Source organism: Lipomyces tetrasporus, assembly GCF_029532465.1.
Source record: "Lipomyces tetrasporus strain NRRL Y-64009 chromosome Unknown POJ06scaffold_3, whole genome shotgun sequence".
NCBI classification, from domain to species: Eukaryota; Fungi; Ascomycota; class Lipomycetes; order Lipomycetales; family Lipomycetaceae; genus Lipomyces; species Lipomyces tetrasporus.
Genome location: NW_026611598.1, coordinates 1741502 through 1755996, shown reverse-complemented (window position 1 = coordinate 1755996; position 14495 = coordinate 1741502). Strand labels below are relative to the sequence as shown.

The 14495-nt window shown below is 46.6% G+C and overlaps 7 protein-coding genes and 1 non-coding gene across 8 annotated transcripts; 4 read left to right on the top strand and 4 right to left on the bottom strand.

Annotated features, from left to right (window-relative positions):
* Window positions 1–494: 494 nt before the first annotated feature.
* Window positions 495–2550, top strand: POJ06DRAFT_249305 (uncharacterized protein; the record flags this gene model as incomplete). Its single annotated transcript, XM_056187151.1, has 5 exons — window positions 495–903; window positions 976–1021; window positions 1093–1215; window positions 1271–1543; window positions 1606–2550. Coding segments are annotated over exons 1-5 (1013 nt in total), but the record flags the coding sequence as incomplete, so codon positions are not given.
* Window positions 2551–2759: 209 nt separating this feature from the next.
* POJ06DRAFT_80892 (ribosomal protein L19/L19e domain-containing protein) lies at window positions 2760–4182 on the top strand. Its single transcript, XM_056191591.1, has 4 exons — window positions 2760–2893; window positions 3235–3344; window positions 3439–3598; window positions 3653–4182. Coding segments are annotated over exons 1-4 (573 nt in total). The 5' UTR covers window positions 2760–2891; the 3' UTR covers window positions 3954–4182.
* POJ06DRAFT_80906 (cyanuric acid hydrolase/Barbiturase) lies at window positions 4073–5637 on the bottom strand. Its single transcript, XM_056191592.1, has one exon. It carries the CDS (start codon window positions 5446–5448, stop codon window positions 4411–4413), a length of 1038 nt encoding a protein of 345 aa, XP_056045744.1. The 5' UTR covers window positions 5449–5637; the 3' UTR covers window positions 4073–4410.
* A 238-nt stretch (window positions 5638–5875) lies between these two features.
* Window positions 5876–9019, bottom strand: POJ06DRAFT_280794 (uncharacterized protein; the record flags this gene model as incomplete). The annotated part of the gene is made up of 7 exons (XM_056189903.1): window positions 5876–7207; window positions 7267–7476; window positions 7526–7714; window positions 7772–8116; window positions 8177–8423; window positions 8492–8495; window positions 8533–9019. 7 exons carry the CDS (start codon window positions 9017–9019, stop codon window positions 5876–5878), a joined length of 2814 nt encoding a protein of 937 aa, XP_056045743.1.
* Window positions 9020–9228: 209 nt separating this feature from the next.
* POJ06DRAFT_249291 (uncharacterized protein) lies at window positions 9229–10581 on the bottom strand. Its single transcript, XM_056187150.1, has one exon. The coding sequence runs from the start codon at window positions 10432–10434 to the stop codon at window positions 9502–9504; it is 933 nt and encodes a 310-aa protein (XP_056045742.1). The 5' UTR covers window positions 10435–10581; the 3' UTR covers window positions 9229–9501.
* A 107-nt stretch (window positions 10582–10688) lies between these two features.
* Window positions 10689–11997, top strand: POJ06DRAFT_249290 (WLM domain-containing protein). The gene has a single exon (XM_056187149.1). The coding sequence runs from the start codon at window positions 10778–10780 to the stop codon at window positions 11819–11821; it is 1044 nt and encodes a 347-aa protein (XP_056045741.1). The 5' UTR covers window positions 10689–10777; the 3' UTR covers window positions 11822–11997.
* On the bottom strand, window positions 11998–13145 carry POJ06DRAFT_249287 (nucleophile aminohydrolase). Its single transcript, XM_056187148.1, has 3 exons — window positions 12939–13145; window positions 12763–12833; window positions 11998–12699 (listed from the first exon to the last, which is right to left on the bottom strand). Exons 1-3 carry the CDS (start codon window positions 12980–12982, stop codon window positions 12062–12064), a joined length of 753 nt encoding a protein of 250 aa, XP_056045740.1. The 5' UTR covers window positions 12983–13145; the 3' UTR covers window positions 11998–12061.
* Window positions 13146–14378: 1233 nt separating this feature from the next.
* POJ06DRAFT_t28 lies at window positions 14379–14466 on the top strand. Its single transcript has one exon. It is a non-coding gene; the product is annotated as a tRNA-Asp (tRNA).
* Window positions 14467–14495: the final 29 nt, after the last annotated feature.

Sequence of the window (14495 nt, the reverse complement as noted above, 5' to 3'; positions counted from 1 at the left end):
GCATGAGACGCCTTAGCAAAGTTTAGATTTCGCTCCGGATTCTACTTGACACACGTGCTTTGTTGCTCTAAAGCCCAATGGGATCTTCAATTAATGGCTGAGTCCGATCGTGAGACAGGCTCCGTTGCGCCAGCCTGCTCTTTATGAGTACGGCAAAATCATGCAACCACCAAAAACGCTGGATGATGACGTTTTATGTACACATCGTTCGAGCATATTCTGACGATAGTCTGACCGGTATTACAACAGTGTACCTGTCGAACGATTGTAGCCCATTAGATACCTAGAGAAATAGGTACCAATAATTATCGGTTAATTTAAATTCTCCGTCGAGGCCTAGATTTGACCTGAACTTCTCAATCAGCACACGTAATGAGATCGTCCCATATACAAATTACAATGAGGATTATTATATCCCATGGAGACGCCCGTCTGGAACAAGGTGACTAAGCCGTGCTTTTTTTGAGGACTGCAGCCCGCGTCTAATTTCAACTCAAGTGAAGCATCCCTCGAATCCGTGAAAGAGACGGTTTCTTCGTAGTCGACTCCCTCTACTGGCGAGAACCCATTGCACGACGACATCGAAAAAAAGGTACTTTATTAAGAACACTATTTACAGGATATGTCTTCTCCGCTTTGGCAGTTCCGCGAGAGTAATGTTCGGAGCATTGATACAAGTCCCTACACGCCGGGAGGACGTCGAAGGTTAGGGTGAAACGCGAATTGAACGCGTCCGGCAACAAACACAAACAATCCTCGAATGCGGCAAAGTGTTAAAACCTGCGAATTCGTATGTGACCTATACTTGATAGCAGTAAGTCAACAACCATGTGGATAGCGCGATAGACGCTAAGTAACGCGCGGAAAGTTATGATACCGCCGGATTATTTTAAGTTGGCGCTGGTAATTGAATTTTTGTTTAGGACTCCGGATCGTGTGTGTAAGTTCGAAGTCGTGGACATTGACCGAATCTAGGCTATTGCTATTGTTCGAACAAAACCGGCCCATGTCAGTATTTCCGGTATGTTGTTACCGTTGCGGTGACGCGAGTTCTGCAGTGGGCAGTGGGCGTTTGTTTATCATGAATATTAGATTACAAGTTACGCGTCCTCGCGAGCGTGGATCCGGCAGAATTTTGGAAAACGAGATATGACGACACGATACGTGAATTGCGTTACCTAAAGGAGCAGGTTGATATGTTGAAGACGGACACTGGTAAGTGTGTCATTGGCCCCGAGATAGGCGGAAGACGCGTGCTAACTCGGACTAGCAAAAAAACGAAAGGTGAAACAGGGAAACGAGGACAACAAAAGCAGAAAGAAGACAACATCTGTGCAAGACGAGCCTGCAACAGCGTCGCTGACGTTGCTAAGTCCTGTTAGCGGTCCTCAGAATGAGATGTCGTTGACTACCATAGAGCCAATCGAGGATAGCAACGAGAATGTTGACCACAACACTAAGCACAGCCCAAGCAATAGTATTGTCAAACTTGATAGCACACCTGATAGTTCTCCTGCCCTCTACAGTAATGTTTTCGCTTCCGGTAGCGTTTGTTGAAAGCCTGGTTTCATTGGTTGAAATGCTGACGATTCGTGACGCATATAGAAACGCTTCGAGAATCGACGAGAGTACTATTGATGGACGGATACAGTTCCGCATCACGCATCATTGAGCATATCGATATTTTGGAACAATATATTACACCATCCGACGACGATCCGCAGAAAGTGTTGACGCCGCCGTATGTTGTTAAGGTTTTCGGGCTCATTATATCGCGCCTGGAACAGGTCTCATTTCGTACTGCCTATGCAGCGGAAGACCGAGGGTCTGAGGAACCCTCGGGATCTATAGAGAGGATCAAGTTCCAGGAATGCCTGACAAGGGTATTACGTGGTATTCTCCGCGGAATTGCAGTATTCTCCCGCCGTGAGCATTATGGCATGGACGACGGACACGACAACAAATGTCCGGCAGCTGCCGGGTTTGATACATTGCCTGGCGCATACGCTGAAGTATTATTGTCTACCGCGGCCCGGTCTTCCGGTCTCCGCAAAGGTAAGCAATCACAATTCAATACAACATGGCCGTGCTCACTATACAGGGATAATTATGCTCGTCTTGGACCATTTCCTAACCATAATGACTGACCCACACTCTCTTCTCTTTGGATTATCCACGCCGTCAGCCAATATATCTAAAGATCCTCTACTGGAAGTAGCGGCATGTAACACGGCCAGACGATATCTGTTTCTACTCCAGCAGACGACCCCGCATGAAACGGTTTCAGAGTATGCTACGATTCTGTACGAAATTGAACGTGTTTTGTTCGCAGATGATGGAGTGGGTGAGGCTAGTCTTGGAGCGCTTGGGTTTAGGGAAGTTGTTAGAACTTATTGCCTGCTGAGGTGGCTGGATGAAAAGCAACTTGGTTCATAGCCGTATCGTCGCAGGTAGTTTGACTAGCAATGATGACTATCAAAGTTTAAATCAGTCAGAACGTTGAAAGTAACCGGTTGTGTTGTGCAGCGGTTGCAAATATCCGCGTAGGCCTCAAGTTTACGTGCTTCCTAAATAATGCCTAGTGAGCGTAGCAAAACTTAACATTTCAAGGGCAACCTAATCCTTAGAGGTTGAAAGCAGTCACAGCCACTTGTTCACACAAACCCTACATTACACATACACACATCACACCCGTCTTCTAAAACTCGCACCCTAACCCATACCTAATTGTTCCCAGCGTCAGTGTAGATTGTGTGAGACTTTGTGTGTGTGCGCGCAGTCAGCCTAACGCCCAACGCTGCCCTTCTTGCCGTTCTTTTCTTCGTTACGATAGTGTCTCAGCAACTCCGGCCACCCCGTTCATACAGCAACACTTCCGGAAGTAAATCGAAATGTACGTATTGCGCTTTGTGGTTACCGAATTTGAGGGGAATGCTTCAGTGAAAGTGATGTGATGATTGGGCGTGTGTGTGGTGAGACGGACGGAGCTAGGAGATTGCAGGGATACTTTGTGAGAGTGAATAGATGCATTCTGGCCGGGACGAGGCTCGAATTGAATCGTACTGGATTGGTTTTGGCTGGATGCGTTCCAACGAACGATATGGTGTTTGGCACGTTAAGTGGGAGGAGTAGACACGCACAACCAATCATTGCACCATTTTGCCGATCCAATATCTCCGTCTGCTCGGAGCAACATTTATGCGTGAGAATAAGAATGCTAATACGACATGCCAGGTCCAATCTCGTCTCACAGAAGCGTCTCGCCGCCAGAGTGCTCGGCGTCGGAAAGAGAAAAATCTGGCTCGATCCCAACGAGACCACCGCGATTACCAACGCTAACAGCCGTACGTGCCTTTTTAATACATTCATCTGCAGTGCATACATGGACATGGGTTGGGAAATGCAATAGGTCCAGGTGATGTGACTGACACTCCGTAGGTGAGGGAATCCGCAAACTCATTAGCGATGGTTTGATCATCAAGAAGCCCGTCACTGTCCACTCCCGCGCTAGCACTCGTACGCTCCATGAGGCCAAGCGTGCCGGCCGACACACCGGTTTCGGTAAGAGAAAGGGTACCAAGGATGCCCGTATGCCCAGGTATGCACGTTCCTGTTTCTGCGGTGCTCGAGCGAGATATTAACTCCGATCCAGCCAAATCGTCTGGCTTCGTCGCCAGCGTGTCCTCCGCCGTCTGCTCGCCAAGTACCGCGCGGCGGGCAAGATCGACAAGCATTTATACCACGAACTCTACCAGCTCGCCAAGGGTAATACCTTCAAGCACAAGCGCCAGGTTATTGAGCACGTTATTAAGGCTAAGGCTGAAAAGGCCCGTGAGCGCGCGTTGAAGGACGAGGCCGAGGCTCGTCGTGTCAGAAACCGTGCTGCCCGTGAGAGACGGCAGCAGCGTGTTAACGAGAAGCGGGAGGCGCTTCTCCGGGAGGCTGAGGAGTAAGTTTGTGACGTTGAGCAGTAAAAATTGGATGGATATCGATCTAGCGGTAGATGGGATATGTAAAATGAAATGCGTTTTAGGATATATCATATAATATAGTTCTTTAAGCAGTCTTAGTTTGCGTTAGTATTTTGATGTGATTGTAATTCCATGGCATTTGATGTACTGTTCGTAAGGCTCCTGGTGCTTACTGGTGGCACTCTTATCAAAGACCGCTCAGTTTGTGTATTTAAAGCTCTTTGCATTTACGTGGAATGCCATTTTCTTGTCTAAGTCTAGTCAAATACCGAGTCCGAACCAGATCTGTGTCTCATAACATTGAATGCGGATAGATCGCTTGGGTGGTGGCTGATATTAAACGGGAATGCAATATTCAGCGTGTACTCCTACCATGCAATGTACGTAACCACTTGAACATGCAATGTCAACATCTTTCCAGTACATATTTACACACTACTTAGACCCTGTAGACGACGCAAACACTGCCACCGCCCATAGGTCCCTGTCCTTCAGCACCACCACTAACGTACACATCTGTCTCGCCCCAAACGCCGGCGACTAGACCGCCAACAGCAGCTCTAGCATGTCGGGTTCCCTGAATATCGCTGTCCGTCATCATAGTATGTCTTTTGCCTCTCACAAGACCGTCAGTAGAAGGCTCTGCTTTTACAAAAATTTGAACTCGCTCGGCCCCTTCGGGGATTTTCGACGTTAGTTCCAACAGGACCTTTAAATCGATAGCATCCGACATGTACCCGTGAACGGCACGATAAGGGTTGCTAGCCTTCCTCGACGACGCCAAAACAACAACATGGCAGTTCTCAAGCTCAGCACCAGACGAGCAAGACGCACGAGAGGACCAACCCCGTTGCCCATATGATGCCAACGCATCCTCGATTCCATCTTCAGCAACTTCGCCCAATGCCAAAGCAATGCCAACAGCAGTCGCAAGCCGGGAATATCCCATCGACTTGTACGTATCAGACGTAACGCATTCCTTCGTACTCGCGACAACCTTTGCCGTCGTCAACAACGGACACTTAACGAGCACCATGTGTACATCATCTTCCTCGACCTCCAATTCCTCCATTAGCTTCTTGATCGTCTCAGCCGTGACTTTGGCTTGAATTGCCGTACCCATTTCCCACGGCTCAAAGTCTCGAGTACCGCCGACCTTGGCAACAAGACCTTCTTCATACTGCTTGGATCCATCTTCATTGACGTAGTCATTCTCTTTGACGATTAACGACACGTGCGGAGACAGAACACCCTCAGTGCCGCCGGAGAACACGGAAATACCGCCGGAAGCCTCAAGATGCGGATCCCACACTGTAGAAGACAGCATTCGGGTGAAGTCGTTCACACAACCATTACCTTCTGTCTTGCCAATAACAGCCACAAGATCTTCCGGCTTGGTGGATGCAGGTAGTGCTTTGAGCGCCGACACGTCGCCGGGATGCGCGGTCGTGGCTTTGTAAATCGCAATACCTGACATTTATGTTCCTTTCAGAGTCTCCAGTTATGACTCGATCTGGTAGATTGACGATATTTGATGGTCTCTGAAGACAATACCTTAATCAGAAGGGAGGATCCGGTGATGTCGTCCGAGATCCTCTACGAATTTGATTAGCGATAGCGAATTGAGTTTTGACTCAAAAATACAGGCCTGAGGCAGCCCCTGGCCTAATTCGGCCGGGCCGGCGGCCGATTATTTAGGGTTTAGGGCGCTATTAAGTTTTCAATCGCTTCCATCGAATGATGACTTAATGCTTAAAATCGTACTATAATTATGACTATGATGGTACAAACTCAGCCAAAAACAGAAACTCTTCGATTGCGTGACATCTAGTGCCTCACTAGAACTGAACATTGACAGGGGTGGTGTGGTCACGCTCGAGGTCCTCGCACTCGTCGCGCAATTATTACCTGGTCGCAATCATACCTCCAAATCCAGAAACAGACTGTCTGCTTTTCTTATACACTATCGATTCAGATGGCTGTTTGACAATCAGTCTCCCTTCTTGATTCTTTTCACAGTGCCTACTCCCAATTGCAAGTGGATCTAATTCGTCCTGATCTTCCTCGTTCAACACATCGTCGTGTAAATCGAATCGCGGCTTCTTGCTATCGTTAGAGATTGAAATGTCAGTCATGATGGTATCAGAATAAGTTGGCAAAGTTTTTCCCGATGCACGCCGACTTAATCCAGTCTTGAAGCTACCGGAGAATTTCCGCGCCAGAATCCTAGTCCCCAATGAAAGTGACAGTTTCGATAAGGACACCGATATTTCTTCAACCGGTGGAGTGTGTGGCAATTCTTCGCTCCAAATAAAACCTATTGCTGACTCAGCTGATATCCTATCAGATCTCTTTATATTCAAAATGAACATGTGAGGTCCATTGCATAAACATCGTTTGTCTGTAATAGGCGAGTTGGGTGAGCTTGGACGTAGAGACGACAGAATTGGGCTGCATGTCGTGTCTGTCATCGACGTGGCACGTCTGAATGCCCGGTTCAATATTGGTGATCTTGCTGACATCGCAAACTCGCAGCTATGTGGCACTGAAGGCATCCGGGCATCCGGTTCCGAAATCTTGGAGGTAATCGAAGAAGCAGATGCAGGAGAATTGGCAGAAGTCAATAGTTCATCTGCAGACATCAAGAAATGGTCCACATGAATCTGTATAGGTTCTCTAGAATAAACAATGCTAGCTTGACGCCTCAATGACCCAGAAAATCGTCTAGGAGATCGCGGTACAGCTGGCACACCACTACTTCCGCGAGCATCCACAAACAACGGACGCGCAGTAGCTGGAACCAGTGCCGTTGGACCATGGCCGCTAGCCTTGCGACGAGAAGCTTCAAAATCCCAAAGATAGCTTTCCGCACCGTTATTCGCACAAATTAGAGCAAGTAGCTGATCCTGCCAGGTTTCCTTCTCCGCAGCGGATATCGCCGTCAACAGAATTTCGTAGACTGCAAAATCACACTCAAACATAAGCTTCCATGATCTCTGCGACGTTGTTTGCATGCCTACTCCGTTACCTGTTGGCTGTAAATAGGAACTGCATAATGGAATAAGAAATTTCACCGGATATTTGTCGCTCTTCTGACAGTGTGCTAAAACGAGATAGGACTTGAACAGAAAGGCGCCTAGGTAATGAGAACGGGAACTGCTATCCTTCCCTATCCAAGCAACGTGAAGTGCGCCACATAGTGAGGCTCGACCTAAATATTGTGCCTCGAATGCAGGCTTGCTTGTTAGAAACAAACAGCAAGACCAGATATACGACCCTGTAACCTGTAACCTACTGGTTGCTCAAACTCAAGGCGTTTCCACAGCTCAGAGGACGTTGCGCGGCTTCTTTCAGCTCCAAATTCGCTGTTAAGGCGCTTAAGGCTTTCTTTGACTGATGCAAGTGTTGATACCAGAGTTCCATGCGCTTCCGTACTATCCTCAGGCGAAGTGTGCTTACACAGTTCCTGTATTAGCAACCGATATTTCATGACTCTAATAGTCGGCTATAGGTGCGTCAGAGAGCTCATAATACCAAAAGCAACAGAGTAGTACATTTGTAGCAAGGGCGTCCAATGACAAATCTGCTCTTCGGCTCTCCGATTGCGTTGCTAGAGCAGCATTCTCACATCCACGGCTCCAATTTCGCAGCGGCTTCGACTTAGACTCGCGATAGTCTTTCAGGATATGAATGACATTGTTGTAATTCAGACAGTATTGCTCATATATTACGAGATCGGATACCTGCTTGGTCAAAACTGGATCCCATCGCCAAGAAGGTTCACAAAGTGCCAAAAATACCTTCTTTTGTATCAGCTGCGCAATTGTCGCAGCTACCATTGGCGAGGAAACTGATATATTCGGCCTTGTCCAGGTCCATTTGGAAGACTCCTGGCCACCGTTAAATGCCGAAATGATTTCTTTCTCAAACACGGATACATCTGGTTGTTCTTTTCGGGTGATACCAAAATCTGAAATGGCGGACTCTGTGTATGCCGTGCTTGGCGCATACAACGTTGGATAGCTAGCGTATATGGAAGATATGATGTCCTGGTGAAATTCAATCAAAGCATTCGCGCTGTCACGAATATCTGCTGACACGTCCAGATACTTCTTGTCGCAAGATTCCAGTGTCGCCAAGTATGTCTAGCAAAACCCAATAAGAACGCATAGACAGTAAAGATATTGAAACTAGCCTTTACTTACGTTTACCAACAAACGTAGGCCGCTAAGGTAGGATTGTTCCGTGCTTATAAACTCTTCAATACACATCCTCCGTCGTTGCGCCCTCAGGGATTCCGTTGAAGTAAAATCGATTCCAATGCTCGACTGAGGCGTACTCATGAGTGAAGGCAGTGAGTTGCTTGTTTGTGAGTTGACCCGACGTATGATATGCAGATTCGAAATGCTGGTTGCCTCAGACGCATACCCGGCCGGACAACCAGTCTTGTCGCTCACCAGAGATAATGCGATTGAGAAGGTGTCTGATCGCGCGTCGTCTTCGGTTTCTCCTAATCGTACACTACTGGGAATACAGCTTTGGATAAGAAATTCGTCAATACTTTGAGCGGGTAAAATATCGCTTAAGTCTTTATAGTCCGGGAGCCTTGATTCCAAGTCCTTGTCATTATTAGCTGAACTGGACGTTTGAGAGCCCACTGAGCCAGCGGGCGTGAACACTGCATCAGGACTTGAGCCTGATGAACTGTCGGGAGCATTCGGCGAACCTTTCCGCACAACCGCCTGCGTGTCTTGATCCGCAGTATTCTCAACTCGTGGAAACGACGACGACGCCGGCGAAGGTATTGCTATTGATTCAGTTATGGCTAGTTTCGGTATCGCCGGAGGCCACTGGCCAACATCTGGATTAGCAATACAAGTGTCGATATCAGACTTCGGCGACTTGGAATTCTCCGCAACAACCAGCTGTTTATCTGCTTTGATGTAGTCAACGCTGCTGCCATTCTTCTGCAGATTTGTCGGTAGATTCGCCTTGTGCCCAATGGGATTTTCCTGGTAATTGTCAGATTCAAAGTGATATGATAGCATGACCCTAGCATACGTTCGCAATCACTTTCAGCGCGATCACGGGAACATCTGCCAGATTGTTAAGATCAGTGTCGATCTGGTTTGCAAGCAGATATTGCGCTTGCGCATCGCTAACGTTGACAGACAGCGATGCTATGAGTGCTTCGAGATCAGCGGCGACAGGAGAACGATGATCTTCATGTAGGTCTGGTTTCCTGCTGATAGCGTGGACAACGATATCCGTGTTGTGGATCAGTGGGTCGATAGTTTTACTGTCCATTATCAAATATAAAATATATATTCCCGATGCTCGCAGGAAAATAATAATATAAGTGATATGATTGAGATGTAGAGGCCCGACTCTAGTTTTGTTGAGCCAACCCATAAATAACCGGGCCGAATCTCAACGTCGCCTCAGCGATGAGCATGGAATTTGGCATACAAGCCTAATAACTACTACCTTACAAGACAAAAAATTAAGGAGTAGTATATCTATATCACAATCACCGACTTATTTCTCCAGGCTGGCCAAGTCCAAGGCTCTCTAACCATTGTTCGCCATCTTTCTCCGCCTTTGCTCTGGCTATTTGTCTCCTGCGTTCCTGTCGTCTTTCAGTCCACTGATTTCGCACTTCCCTGCTTTTTGCAAGCATTTTCTTTGTTTCCTCCCTCATATTTTTAAGCGCTTCCATTTCCCGATTTCTCTCAGTCTCGTCGTTGCTAAAATTGTAAAACCCCACACCTTTGGTCCGAATCTCCTTGCTAGCATCGTAATGGACCATCAAGTCCTGTGTATCATCTCTTTCTAGAATCGCACGCATAGCCTCTTCGTCACCTCGAAATGCGTTGTACTGGATCACGTCACCATATATCAGATTTTGTGGTTTTTGTGGTTTCACGTCTGAGTCGGAGAGCAGCTTTGGTACCAGGTATTTTGACACCATCCGGCTCCTACCAAACTCATCTGTATACTCCACCAATTCGTCGTCATCTGGTTCCTCACTATCGTATTCCGATACATCCTGGGGCATCAGATCAACGTCCAACACACTGTCAACGAGATTTAGGCCCTTGGTCCGGCCCTTCTTTATTGCCTCATACTGCCTCGCCTTCTTTTCAAGTACGGTAGTAGCATACTTGTCCGATCCCTTTACCTGTTCCTCTGCATGTCGTACTAGGTCCCGTGCATTACGAGCTTCCACGCCTTTATTTGCATCCTGAACTTTCCACGAGGCCCTTGTCCCACTGGTAGCCAGTGGCGTATGCTTCGTCTTGCCGACGGCCGCCTTTTCACGGTCAAACTTTTCCCGTAGGATAGTAAGTTCATTAGATAATCCCAGAGCTGATGACGATGAAATTGTTATAGGGAACTTCCTCCCCTTAGCTGTGTCCGTAGAGTTGTGCGCATTAGTGGGTCTGCTGGGGCTGGAAGTCATGCCGGAATTCGATTGTACGCAGTAATCGACATTTGAGGGAAGCACAAATGAAGTGAGATCTTAATCAAAGACGCTCAACCTGCACTTATTCCAATGATGTATCGGTAAATAGCAGCACCTAAATTGCCTTAAATTGCCTGACTCCCGACTCGTGCGAACACACTAGAACACTTTGTTGATGGCACGTGCAGTGCGCCGCACGACATCGGCGATGCTGACCATTTGTAATTGCGTAACTCATCATCATTCTATAAAGCCACCTTGATTGTGTTCATTCTTGTCAACATACTATTGAAGCAATACCTACTCAACATTAATTTTCTGGTATAGGCTATAGCCAGTAATGTCTTTGACCACAAATAGCGACAACAGCGACGTCGTGCGACTCATAGTGTCTCACAGTGGCACGCATCATGAGATTGTGCTTCCAGTGACATCGACACTTGGGGAACTACAATTGGAACTGGAAGATCTAACCGAGATCCCGCCGTCATATCAGAAATTAATGCTACCGAAATATGGTCTCGCTAAACCCGAGGACTCCGACCGACAACTTGGTGAAATCCTACTCCCGGCAGTGTCGTCAGCGAAACCTACTAGACTGATGCTTATTGGAACAAAGCCGGCGCTGGCAGACATTGTCAAGTCATTGGCACCAAAGCCGTCGCTAGTGCGACAGCCTCGAATATCAGCACCTGGCCGTTCAGGCAAAAGGGGACCGCAGTCTGATCCCGAGTCACAGCATTACACGTTTGATAAGCTTATACCGCTCCCGTTTCTTCCGAATCCAGAAAAGTCACTAGAGTTCCTCGAACGCCTGAAGTCAGATCGAGGTGTCCAGGCCATAATGAAGAAATATAAATGGTCAATTCCGGTCCTGACTGAATTGGATCCCGCTTCGAATACATCCCACGACTCTAAGCTACTCGGCCTTAATAGGAATAAAGGTCAAGTCATTGAATTACGACTGAGAATGGATGAATATGATGGTTGGAGAGATTTTAAGTCTGTGAGGAAAGTCTTATGCCATGAGTTGGCGCATAATGTGTACTCTGGTCATGATCGATCGTTTTGGGAGCTGACCAAGACCCTTGAAAGAGAAGTGGTCGAACTGGATCCGTTTGGCAGACGCGGTCACAAAATGACCGATGAGGAGTTTTATAATCCTCCAGATGAAGATGAGTATCAAGATAGTGGCGGTTGGGAAGGAGGTTCATTTGTCCTTGGCTCCGGTGCAACTGGTGCTAACTCTAATGGGGAAGGAACCACGATTGAAGAAATCCGTCGCTTGTCTCCTCGTGAATTGATGCTCAGAGCAGCAGAGCAGAGGGTTAATAAAAAGAAACGAGGGGGAAGCACGCCGTCACCCGAACAAAGGGCATGCTGAGAGTGATCATAGTTGTACATCATTCTGTTTTGTCTACAACCTAGTATTGGCATGGGTTGGGAAATGGCACTTATTAATCATGGATTAGCATGGAGTAAATTTTTTTTTTTGGCATTTCAGCAACGTAATTTGGAATTTGGCTTGGCTATACTTTGTACTCATGATTGAAATCAAATAACCTGATACATACGTGCTTAACATACAATGCACTAAAACTTCATCTACTCAAGCAGAGGCCATTTAAAGTGCATCCAATCGATCGTCTATTTCCTGTGGGCTCAACTTCCGAAACCTAGGCCCTTGGACATTTTTCACACCTTCAAATCCCAGTAAGTGGTCTGAAACTGGTCCAATCACGCCGATTTCCACCGTATTTCCATTCATCTCACCCTCCACTGACTCCTTCAGCGTCAATAATGCAATGTGAATGGCATCTTCTAGTTCAAGGTCTTCTGTCCACCGTTTCTCCAGGAACGTCTTCGCCGAAGTACTGCCTTTGCCAATAGCCGTCGCCTTCCATGGAAAATAAGTGCCTGACGGATCCACTTGGTACAAGGAGAATCCATTATCGACATCGTGCCCACCTACAAGAAGCGAAACACCATAGGGACGAACACCACCAGATTGTGTGGCTTCTTGCATGGTACGAGCAACATCCTCAACAAGAATACGTGTCGGCGGGTACTCATTGTAAATACGCTTATAATTGGTATGAGACGACTTTCGGGCTTTGTCGACTAAAACACGAAAGTCTGGGCCCATGCCACTGTAGACCATTCCGATGTCGGGTGTGATATTCGAAATCTTGGAAAGCGACGAGGCATCGATTAGATCGGAAGTTGACTTCTTTTCGGTAGCGAGAACCACCCCATTCGAGGCTACGTCAGAGATGTGTTAGATAGACGCGCATTTACAAGATACCTGACTTTAAATATACATACCCTTTATTCCTAATGAAGTAACACCCTGATTTACTGCTTGAAACGCGTATTCGATCTGAACAAGCTTCCCACTAGCCAGCATTAATCAGCATCTTCCGAATCTCAATCACAATCCAAGCCCGAACAGCCTAGTAACGTATCATCTGCTATGTGTAGACTAATAAAACCATGCATACCTTGGAGAGAAAGTTGTCAGTGAGAATGAATATCGATCGGCCATGATGACTATTTCGCAGTACTATAGAGCGCAGGCTATCTTTGCAGGCAGAGAATCCGATAGTAGCACGGTCTAGAAATACGGAACTAGACTTCTAAGTATCTAGCTATGTGATGTATCTTCGTATCTAATGCTGCAAATAGCCGGTGCTGTGTCGGGGTGAAGCTGACAGAGCGCGCGGCTGAGGCTAGCAGTCTTCCCACCAACCTTGCCTCGATCACTGGGTACTTGTGCTTACTTTGGACCTTTGCATCCACTGGTTATTCGTCAGTGGCTCAGTGCATGGTAAGTTAACTAAATATCATTTTCATTTTCCTTAATTGCAGCATTTACGTGGAAGTTGTGGTCTCTACGCTGGATAATTTTGACACTATTATGGCTAGTTATTTTATTCACAGACGTGGAGCAACAAATGTGGAATATTTTACTAACCCTACAACAGATAAGGAAGAACATAAGAATCATTCATTGTATTAACGTTAACAGAATCCTGCCAAGAGCACACAGATAATATATATTGTATAAAAGTAATATCTCACCACCCACTGTCTTAACCCAGCGTGCACTGATCACGAGACCAGATCTGGTCTGCAAAAACAAACCCAGCTAAACGGGAAAGAATATGTAAAAGTAGTGATATAGCTCTCTGCGTAATGACTAACTGACAAGCCATGGCAATTCAAGAAGCAAGTGAAGGTTGCTTCCCCCCGCTGTCAAAACAGTAGGCGACCGGGCAGTTTAAAGCATACGCACGAACATCTAAGACAAAACTAGGAGACCGAGATTGATCATCCACATGTATGTCAGGGTTGGTAATCAGGTGTCGAGTACCACGACAGACACCACACAGAGAAGCCACATATTGGTCATTCTGCTCCTTACAACCAAGTGGTGAAAAATGATACACATATCAAACAAATTTATTTACTGCAGAAGAGTGTACGTATACCAATTCAACAATGGCTAAATATCTATGTGTTAATCCATACCAAGGGATACTTTTATACCTCATCAACTTACCAAAGATTGAAGTCATGGACCAAAATCAGTACTGGACTAATGAAGTGAAAGGCTATTGCCAACACTCGATCAGTGAGACCTATATTGACTAAACTGCTGACGGTAAGCCAATTTTCCATCCGAATTGCTTAAGTGAGCCACTGCGCTGAAGTCAAGAGAAAAATTTTGAAAGTCAGCCGATGATGGTATGATACTTTATCCTTGGTTGGTGTATAACCATATCTAATATCTAGTTGGAAATGCCATATACACCTATTTACTGTTTTATCTAAGTATTTATTTATGTTATTCTTTTGCAGATAACCCCTTAAAGTGCTGGCTGTTTTGACGATTATGCTTTGGCATTCAAGTAGCACGGCCCAATCGTGGATTGTAATTATCGGCAATAGTTTAGTGGCTAGAATTTCCGCCTGTCAGGTACTCGTATCAGCGCGCGGGGGACCGGGGTTCAATTCCCCGTTGCCGAGGTATATTTTTTTTGCGGTCGGCATCGATG